Here is an 11,087-nt window from a genome sequence, read left to right on the forward strand (position 1 = left end):
TGGAAACACATCATTTGGGTTTTCAGCTCAAAGGTTCCTCTCATTTTTTCCCAGGTGAATGTGCTGCTGCTGCTACACAGAGACCTGGGCAGCTCAGGTGTTCTCTGCTTAAATCACTGGTTTTTTAACTAGCAAATTCCAGGAAAAGGACCTTCAATCAGGAGAACTGGTTGCTGCTGGTGAGCAAGTATTTCTCATTCTTAACTCTCCTTTAGTAAAGAAATGAGGTTTTGTTCACAAATGACTTACAAGTCTAGTTATACAAAAAGTGATAGATGCATAGAGATTAGCTAGCAAATGTTTGTTCTGGCAGGCAATTGAAGGCAATCTATGTGGTGTTGGCCGTCCTTTTTTTATCTGAATAAATTAAATAATATTGGAATATGCAGCATCAAAAATATGGAATATTAAATTTAAGCTGCCTCCAGTTGCAGTTCCAAAGTCCTTTTAATTTTCAATAGAATAATCAATTATTAAGCTTCAGATGATTTCACCTGTGATTTAAAGAGATTAACACTTTGATTTTTTTATTAATACATTGTGAAAGACTACTTCTTACTAAGAAATTACAATTTATTTTTAATAGCTTTTGCATATTTTAATGTAAAACTTCTTCTCCAGCCACCTCAATAGAATGAATTTGTCTAATTGAGATTGCCAGTTATTAGAAATTGAGTTTTAATTTGTTCACAAGATATTTAACTGCTAACAGTGATTCTGTAATGTGAAGAGATTCATTAAAACAGTACTTTGCATGCCTCTCAGTTCTAAAATGCATGAAGTATTTTCTTTTTTCAGTGCTCAGGGTTGCAGTTCCATACTAACATCAATTTTAAATGCAAGTTAGAGATTTTCTTTATCAGTACAGGCACAAATGTCTTGGGGTTTTGGTGGGTTTTTTTTGGTGTTTGGGGTTTTTTGGCAAGGAGGGGTGGACAGTCATTGTTATTATTATTCATTTGGCTTGGTGTTTTTTTATTCAAGTCAAAGTAATTTCTCAGTGGGGCATCCTGGTAGATCCTAAAGCTCAACCTCTGAAAAGTGGGATCTCCAGTAAATGACTGAGACAGGTATCCTGACCTACATGCATTACATTTTTTAACTCAGTTGAAACCATTTGATATCCACCTGAGTATCAGATCTTTAATGCCTAGAAGTGATTGTACTGGAAGAAAGTAAACTTATCAATTAAAAACAATTTGGCTTTGTAATGCTTTTTCTCAACTCTTGCTTCTGTTCGCTGACTTTTATCAAGGTAAGAAGTTACTGAATTTCTAATGTTGATCTGGGTCAGGAAGAGAATACTGACCCAGCCAGAAACACAGATGAATTGTTTTATTCAGAAGGAGTTGAAATTCAGTGTAAAAGATGCAATGAAGAACGGGAAATTTTTTAAGTGGAGACTTTAAAAACTACAGCAATTTCAACATTTTCGAAGGATTGGACAATTTAAAGAGTATTATACTTGGGGCAAATTCTTGCCAATCTTCCTACTTAATTAAGAAGGATATTAGGAGACATCTTTTGACAAAATGGGTCCAATGTAAAAAGAAATAACGTTACTTTTCACTGAAATGAAAAAACCTGGAGCAGGATCTTGAAATTGTTGTGATCCAGTATTACAACATTGTATTAGTTCATGAGAATTACATGAGAACAGTAGCCTGCAGCCTCATTTTGACTGCTGAAAGTAGCATTGCACAGTAAAATTAAGCACCTCCAGTCTGCATTTTCCTCCCAAAGACAAGCATTTCTAGAAAAAAAACCAGAAATGTCTCTGAAATACAGATTGTTAGGATGCCATTAACATATTGATCTACACTGCACCAGGTGACAAGTGCATGTGACTAAAACTGTTTCTTTGTTTTCCAGTTTCCTTGCATCGGAAGGGAAATAATGCTCCATTCTACACTGGCCTTGTCCCTCCTGCTAATTGCAGTCACTTCCAACCTTGCAATGGCAATTAAAAAGGAAAAACGAGCACCTCAGACACTGTCAAGAGGTATTTTGTGTTCACTGAATGTAGTTATCTCCTTACCTCACCACACAGATCAGCAATTATGTTTATTTTGAGTGTACATTTATAGAATGTGTATCTATATATATACACAAACATATATATTTATAAAACTTACCTAGAATGCACATATATATTGACTGAGGTGTGTTTTCTTTAGTGTTATGTGATGCTCTAATTAATATATGTTCTTATTTCACATCATTTGACTCCATCAGGTTATTAAGCATGTGACTGAGGGCCTCATATAACCTGCATATTTCATATAATTCACAGTGACCTAACAGAAGCAAATAACCTGAACTGAGTCTCTCAAATCAAGATGTACATGTAGGATTATCAGTGAAAAAATATTCTTTCACAGACCATTTGAAATATATGTTCTTATTGTAACCTACCATAACATCAATTGCTATGGAACAAATTTTCTACAGACTCATTTTTGTACACAGAACAGTTTGAACCACTGATGGGGTTTCCTGCATGACTTTTTTTTCTGCTTTTCATCAGATATCCACTGCAAAGCATGACTGTGTGTAATTCACTTCCCTAGGGTGCCTAATTTTCAACCTGAATGTTAAATAAAGACCCTGTTTTAACTTATTTATATCTAATCAATCCTTAGAAATACAAGCAGAAAAATAGCTTAGCAAGGTCTTTTTCTTTTCCCCATCTTTCTCCTCCTTTTGGGACTAATCAACAACAACAACCAAATCTTCATCTCTCTTCCTAATCTCTTCTGCAGGCCATATAATGCCTGCAGATCCCACAGGATCTGAGTTTTCCCTATCCTGGAAATGTTGCACATCTCTCAGATGTTCCATCTGAGCTTAATTGCTCAGAGATCATTTGACAAAATCATGCACCACCTGGACTAAACTAAGAGAAATTTCACAACGCTTTTTGCAAGCAGTGTCCCTGGGGAAAGGTTATTATCAATCTGGAATGCGTTGCCTAGTTTCCCTAGATCAGGATTTATTTTTTTCTCAGTAAGCCAAAAAGGACAAAAACGATTTTAAAAAATTTCACATTATGTCAGATTTGGAAAAAAAATTAAAAATTCTGATTTCAGGCCTATTGGGATGCCTTGAGCACTTTACCTATAATTTTCACAGACAAGGGGAAATGCTAAAATGTGCTGCAAAATGCCCCCAAATTGCTGACTCCTGTGTGCAGTTACCTGCAGCAGGAGCTGAAGCAGCCAGGGTTGGGAAGGCACTGGTCAGCATGCCAGAGTCCCACCACCAGCCAGGCAGACCTGTGTACTGGAAGAAGACATGATCTAGAACCATCACAAGCAATTCTCCTGTGAGAAATCCAACAGCAAATTTGGGCTGGTCAAAGTACTGTCCAGACAGCACAGAAAAACCAGAACTTTAACCTGGTCCAGAAATTGTTCTACAATTCCCATGAGAGTTGTCATGAATAGAGCCACACTGCCTAGGATACAGGGATCTACTATGCAAGGGCTGGCATCCTTTGGACCTGAAGGCATGAAACCAACTGGACAATTTGATTTTTTGAGATCTGCATATCCCCAGCTATGGATGAGCCATGGAGCTGATGTTAGGATTTTGTTTCAGTGGAGATTTTTATTTAACAGCCATTCCTTGATTGAATTCTTTAATTAAATGAAGAGCTTGCAACTTCAGGGATTGAAGTTACTTTGGAGTTAAGTGTATATTCCAAGACTGTTCTAATGACATTCATATTAAAGCTGATCTTATTTGAGCTGTCATATTTTCTTTTTATCTTATTATATGCCAGCTTCTCTTTAAGTCCCAGGGTCTACATGAAATACTGAGCAGAAAATATGAAGATAGAAAGGACTTGGGTGCTGATTTAGGGACCTCTGAGCATTTAGAAAGATTACTAAAAGTCTGTCAAAGGACTTGAACTGGATACGCAACCAGCTGAGATTTTTGGGAGGCTGGGTTGTTTGGTTGAGGTTTTTTAAACTTTTAGTGTATCTATCAGGAGATGTAAAATTAGCATATCCACAATGTTAGAGAACCTCCAACTAAAAACCCCAAATCTTATTTGCATACAAAAGTTAATACACATAAACAAAAAAGAAAAAAAATATTAAAAAAAGAATTTGTTATTAGTTACTTGCCTGGCCAGTAGCTAGTCCTTTTGTTTTATTTCTAGGGTGGGGAGATGAAATTACATGGGTACAAACTTATGAAGAAGGGCTTTACCAAGCAAAGAAAAGGTAAGAGATTAAAAAGTAGCATGAAGACAAAGCTGTTAATCTGTCTTGCTGGAATACACAATAATGAGACAGAGCAAAGAAACACCATGAGAGCTGATCTGCAGACCACCCAGTTAAATAAACAGACTGCCTATAAACAAAAGGACTTCTAGGACTCTTATGACTCTGAAGAAACATCATGGACCAATAATGTAATGCTGTCATTTCTTTGCCACAAGAGTTGTTATTTACATTATCGCTCAGAAATAGATACCATACATTTTTAAACTACATCTATTGTGTTTTAATGTCATGTGCTTCTGATTACTTCCTTGAAATCTGTGACATTTTCTTTTGTATGGTAATCTACTGCCTTTGATGTTTCCCCCAACACTTTATTAGCTGAAATATGTTCATTATATATTTTCTCACTATCTTGATAGAAAAGGAAGTTCCAAGCTGTCTTCTTGGAGACTCAGCTGCAAATATATTTGAGAATTCATAACAATACTTATTTAAATATATTTTACAGCTCATTGTAGATCACAATAGTGTAGCATGAGCTATTGCTAAATTGAAGACAAATTATATGTAAAACAAAAGATAATTAATTTCATGTACCCTGTGTGAAAATGGTTAGAAATTAATAACTCCTGACATTGAAAGCAGACCCAGCATTAATAACTGACCTGCTGAACAGTAAATATAATTTAAAAAATATGGGAGGAAATGCACAGAATTTGTTTATGCTTTGACATCCAAAATATAAAAATTTAACACTTTATCAAGCTATTTACAGAAGATAAGTAATATGCTGTATAGCTATTCAAGAAAGCTTAAAACACAAGAAACTTTTCATGGAAAGTATTTGATGATAAACCCAATCTTCTAAAATCTATTTTATTCTAATTCATATATATTATTTTTATTTTCTTAACCCTGGAGAAAGTCTCACCTAAGCAACATTAAATACCTATTCAATCTGATTATTTACTACCTGGCAATTAAATTATGGTGAATTATGAAATTATTTCTTCTAGAATCTCTTACTATAGACAGCCTATTTAGTCACAGAAACTCTGTTTCTCTATCTCTTTCTTTTATTGAGTGCTTATGCTCTTTTCCCTTGCTCAGAAATTTCTGTAATATTTTACAGAATGTCGGCATGGTTTTACTGTGGGTTAACATATGATTAAATGCAATTTGTCTTTTTCAGTCTGCTAGTAAAATCATCCATCTAAATACATGTCAAATGACCTAACTACATCTTTTATTATTGTTAATAAAGTAACAAGCCACTGATGGTAATTCATCATTTGGAAGACTGTCAATACTGCCAAGGTAATTTTGATTTTTTATATGTTAAAATTTTGTGAATACTTTTGTAAGAAACTGAACCTATATTTGCATTGCACTTACTGAAAATTATTCAGAAAAACAGGTAAATGAAAAGTGAAAAATTTATTACCATTATTTACAAAAACTCCACTATGAAACTATGCAATAAAGAACATCAAAAATTCTCACTGCTGCTGTGCTGCTATCCCAAATGCAGCACTCAGTTTAAATTAAGAGGCACAGATTGGCTACCCACTCATTGAACAGATTGAATATTGTTTAGCTCTCCTGAAATGGTAACTAAAGAAGGAGGCAAGGACAGGGCTGCTGAAATTGATCTAACAAGAATTTTCTGAGAAAAATGCACTTTTGTCATGCCAAGACATGGTATCCATTGAGACAACAGACTTCATAAATAACAGAAGAGAGCTTCCATTTTCATAGCCAGAGGTTGCACTGCCACAGGCCAAAAAGCCCCCAAAAGCAGCGATAGAGACCCTAAGTGTCTCCTCAGGAATGTGAATCAGCACAGAACAATGTGGCCCAGTCTCTGGCCAGTGTGGTGCCCAAGCACAGATGGAAAGGCAGCGTTTGAGATGGATTTCAAAGTGTTCCTGTCTTTTCTAGCACTGAAGAAAGCTTTCGCAGAAAATGAAGAAATACAGGAAATGGCCCAAAATAACTTCATTATGCTGAATCTCATGGTATGAAGGGTTTGGGGCGATTTGACTGGTATTGTTTCATTGTCTGTGTTTTCTCTTTCTTTGCCCTGTTTTTTCATGTCATTTTAGATAATATATCTGATATTTTAGTTATTTAAGTAGAGGCAATTGTGCATGTGTATTCACACATGAGTAGTACCTATTTGGTTTTGTCTTCTGGTACAAGGTTACTCACATGTAGTACTATTTCAGCAAAATTTATTGAAACATTTTAACAACTAGCTTTAATTTTTATACCAGCATGAAACCACAGATAAAAACCTGTCACCTGATGGACAGTATGTGCCTCGAATCATGTTTGTAGGTATGTAAAATATTTATGTATCATCAAAGTTGTTATATCTGAATTATGCCACTCTTGTCCTGTGGGGACATCAAAGTGATTCATTTTGCCGAAAGAAAATCTCTCTGCTTCTGTTGTATACTTTGACTCTTGTAAAGCTCCTCACATTACAGATATGTCCTGGAGGATATTAATTTGGGCTTGAGAGCAGAACATTTAAAAGTCTGTTAATATCTGGGCTTTTGCTCTCTGTGCTTCTTGCTAGTGCTGTTACAAGACAAAGTTTACTGAAAAAGTCCAATATCTGACTGAATGTAAATGGCTATAAAGTGGACATTACCACAGAATAAAGCAATAGTCATTGGTATCTAAGGATTTGTCCCCTTTTAAAGCTGACTTCTGGAATGGACCAAATTAATTATGCCTTGGCGTGCCTGTTCCTTCTCAATCATTGTACAGGAAGCCTGGAGTGACTAGCTCTGTGATGGCATTCAGAGTTCAGCCCACACTCAGACAAAGAGCAGTGTAGTTTTAGCAATCAGTAAATTAATAATAAACTTGGAAGGGTAACTGAGAGAAGAGAGGTTCACAACAACTTGTTCCCACTTTGGGAACATTAAGAATCAGATGTTCTGAAGGCCCTAGGTAAGTCATGCTATCTACTGCCATAGATAGGCATGACCACTACTATGTGTGCATCTGGTCAGATTAACCTCTTCTGATGTAAACTCAGAACCTGTAAAACGGGACATTTTTCTTTAAATATGAATGAGTAACCTAGCATTTAAACCTAGCTGTGTACTATAAAAATGAGTGTTAGCTTTTGTTCAGGATTTCTCCAAGTAAAGAGCAGTTGCTTGGAACAGAACGTAACAGCCTCATAATTGCTGCACTGATGAAATCAGAAACAGGGCTGCCAAAGTAATGCCAGGCGATCACCCTCAGCTGTTGTGGGAATGGAGGGCAGTATTTAACCCAAACACTTTTTCAGACCCATCTCTCACGGTAAGAGCTGACATCACAGGCAGATACTCCAACCGGCTTTACACCTACGAACCGCAGGACATGATGTTCTGTAAGTGCCCTTGGCTGTGTTACTTTGTATTTCACATTGTAGGCAGCCAGATACCCCCCATCCTGATCACTTGGGCTTGAGAATCCATTAGGATCTCAAAGTAAAGAATAAATTCCTTGTGAGAGCATTTGCAATAAATTACAATGGTCTAACCTTTTCTAGAGAAACAACCACACACATTGTCCCATTGAATTTATTGGGACTACTCAAGTAAGAAAAATTGAAAGATCATGGGTGAGAACCTTCAGGATCAAGATCTGAGCAGTTGTACGGAGAATGGTGAAAGTCACTATGCTTGAAAGTATCTGACTGTACAATGCAAATAGCCCGTGGTGGGAGGGAATCAGTAAAGAAATGCAGGTGGTTGTGTCCGTACCCCTAACAGCCATATATCAGAAAGGAATGTGATTTTTCAGGTTGAGCCAGTTCTTACTCTATGCCATCTATTTGACACCAAGGCAGTATCTCACCACAAATACACACATCACATCTGATTACCAGATTGCTGTTGAGAAATGAGGGAGTTGCAAGAATTCTTGTCAAATCCTTTAAGTTATACATTTTGATTCATGAATTTTTTTTCTTTCTGTTTAATATCAATCTCTAAAATAAAATGTGTTACCATTAAATCAGTTTCATTGTGAATAATTTACTAAACAAAGCTAGGTGGGTTTTTTTTTAATTGTACAAATGTACTTCTAATACATTTTCACAGTTCTTATTTATTTTTTATTTCAGTAATAGAGAACATGAAGAAAGCACTACGCCTCATTCAGACAGAACTGTAACCAGTGAAATGACCATAACCTCTACGAGGTGAAGCTGCACCTCTGTCTCTACTTGCAAGCTGAACTTTTACCAAGCAGATTTGGTATATCAGATTTCATACGAAATGTATATGTACAGCTTGGAGAACAAAAATAGAAAGACTAAAGTTTGGAAAACATGAGGAGAAATACATTAAACACTTTGAAATTAATTATATAAGTAACTGAAAATTATGGTTATAAGTGCATCAAATTTAAGCTGTATTTTAGCAACCCAATTGTGAATCAGTTAGGTGAGCTATGACTTCTGAAGAGGAGTACAATCTTTTTGATGTCTGTTTGCAATTTATTACATGAGTTAATATCTACATCTTGCCTCCCCATTTTAACTTTTATTGCAAGAAACTTATTAATTGTTAGTGTAGCCCTGCTTTATACAGTCATTTTTCATTAAAGGAAACTTTACTGTCAAATCAGACTGGAAAGCTCATGCTATAAATTTTGGAATAGCTTACATAGGGGGGGAAGGCAAACCAAACCAAACCCTCAAAAACAAACAAACAAACAAAAACACAACAAACATCAAACAAAAACACCTACAACAACAGTATTCTGGGCTTAGCTTTCCTCTGTATAATCCTTTAACTTTTATTGTGATAGCTGAAAATGGAAGAGAGGGAGCATGCAGTCTCAGTGAGGTGATAATAATCAAAAGGCAGTTACATGTTTTGCTGCAATAAAGATACAGTGAAGCAAGAGAGATGGAAGGAGATAGACCCAGAACTCCAAACTGAAGCTAAGTGATGTTTGTAGATTCTGGCATGAGAAAAATGAGGTTTATCCTAGCTCTTGGGATTTAAATGTAATTAGTGAAGCAAGAGAGATGGAAGGAGATAGACCCAGAACTCCAAAACTGAGGCTAAGTTTGTAGATTCCGGCATGAGAAAAATGAGGAAGTTTATCCTAGCTCTTGGCATTTAAATGTCATTTCAGTCATGGGAAGCTCATCCCAGGTCATTCCCTCTTTTTCTGCAGAATTCCACCATAAAGTTGGCAGCTTATTGAGGGAATCTGTACATACAAAATCTTGGCAAAATTTTCACAGGATTCACTTTATGCAAGGGTGGACACCTGTTTTGAGTAAAAAGCTAAAGTCACTTGAAATTGTTTACTATCCCAGCAATGTGGGTTTTTGTTAGAGCAAAATCATTAGCAATTCACCTACAGCAGGAGCATGTATGTTATGTTACACGTAAAGCACCTGTGTCATTTGTTGGTGCCACCTGTGTTTGCTTGATGCTGCCTCTGTACATATAGTATATGAGAGAAGGATCTCTGCAGGAAAGCTTTGCTAATTCACAATACCTAGTATTAATATGTCATGAGTGAGTTATATTGCACATATCCACATCTTCACAATTATGTAAAATTTGAATACAAGCATATATTCCAATGGAGTGGAGATAAATGACCTGTACACTAAGAGAAAAAAATAGTAATTAGGAATGTATTGTCTTTACAATCAGTAAGATCTTTTTAACCTATGGGAAAAGTGCTAGAAGTAAAATTAAACTGCAAATCTCATTCCTTTGATTTGTGTTGAGCTCTACTCATTTATATCTTTATCTGTTCCAGATTTGGCAAGCTTTCCCTGTCTGTGGTCATACCCTCTTTTGAGCATGCCAGAGATATTCTGGAGAAAGGAATGCAAACTAGCTGCCAGAGATGATGCAGGGTAGCCACAGCAGCCATTCATCTTCCTTTTCTCCAGGCTAAGCAACCCCAGTACCTTCAGCCACTCCTCCCAGAGCTTTGTGTTCCAGACCCTTCACCAGCTCCACTGCCCTTCTCTGGACACGCCCCTGCCTTATTGGCCTTTCCAAACTCTTACCCATAAACATTCACCAACCCTTACCCTGACATCACCATCACCAAGCTCTAGACCATCCAAACTCCCTAACATATGGGGCCACCCCACTGCCTCCCCTTCCTTGCCTGTCCCTTTTGAAGAGTTCATAGCCATCCAGTGCAGCTCTCCAGTTGTGCCTGTCAGCACACCATGTTTCCATGATGGCAATCTACACCAGTTTTTCTGATTCCCAGTGGCTCTCAGTTCCTTCTGCTTGTTGCCCATGCTGTGTGCACTGTGTAGATGCTCTTCAGCTGGGCTATTGATCTTGCCACCATTTTGGAGGGAGAAACCCTAATTCCTACATGACCATTCCCAGGCACTCTGTGGTTTCTGATATCAATAACCCTTGTGTCTCTGCTGCCACATTGCTTCATCCCCTACCTCCACTGAGAGAACAGACCAAAGGACCTCACTAGCACACTGTCCCTCAAACATCTGTGTGACACTGCCAGACTTAACTCCAGGGAGCCTGGGTTTTATCCCCTTCTCTCTTCAAGTCCAGTTTAAAGCTCTGTATTCCTTTAGTGGATCAATTCATAAGCCAAGAGGTGGCTGTCAAGAATGCACAAAGATGCAATCCAAAAAGATTTGTGATACAAGATCACAGTCCAGATCTTGCTTGATCTCAGGAAAGCCTAACTTCATAATCTCACCTGTAAAATACTGTAAAAGGGGAAAAATGGTAGAATTACCACTTACTGAAATTGTAGAAGAAACAAGTAATTCAAACCTTAGTCCTGGAAGGCTATGGTTGTTCTGCTTATTTTGGCATTTGATAT

At 37.0% G+C, this 11,087-nt stretch overlaps 1 protein-coding gene across 1 annotated transcript; it reads left to right on the forward strand.

Annotated features, from left to right (window-relative positions):
- The first annotated feature begins 1,896 nt into the window (after positions 1-1,896).
- AGR3 (anterior gradient 3, protein disulphide isomerase family member) lies at positions 1,897-8,458 on the forward strand. Its single transcript, XM_039711827.1, has 7 exons — positions 1,897-2,002; positions 4,169-4,232; positions 5,500-5,552; positions 6,177-6,253; positions 6,512-6,575; positions 7,546-7,629; positions 8,368-8,458. The coding sequence occupies exons 1-7, from the start codon at positions 1,897-1,899 to the stop codon at positions 8,415-8,417; spliced, it is 498 nt and encodes a 165-aa protein (XP_039567761.1). The 3' UTR covers positions 8,418-8,458.
- Positions 8,459-11,087: the final 2,629 nt, after the last annotated feature.

Source organism: Passer montanus, unplaced genomic scaffold (genome assembly GCF_014805655.1).
Source record: "Passer montanus isolate IOZ18808 unplaced genomic scaffold, ASM1480565v1 scaffold10, whole genome shotgun sequence".
Taxonomy (NCBI): Eukaryota; Metazoa; Chordata; class Aves; order Passeriformes; family Passeridae; genus Passer; species Passer montanus.

Bases quoted from the DNA above. Each gene is read 5' to 3' on its own strand.
- AGR3 (XM_039711827.1), top strand. From the start codon at position 1,897: ATGCTCCATTCTACACTGGCCTTGTCCCTCCTGCTAATTGCAGTCACT. The intron at 4,233-5,499 runs GTAAGAGATTAA...TTGTTAATAAAG, and splicing joins CTTTACCAAGCAAAGAAAAG to TAACAAGCCACTGATGGTAA. The intron at 6,576-7,545 runs GTATGTAAAATA...ACACTTTTTCAG, and splicing joins GCCTCGAATCATGTTTGTAG to ACCCATCTCTCACGGTAAGA.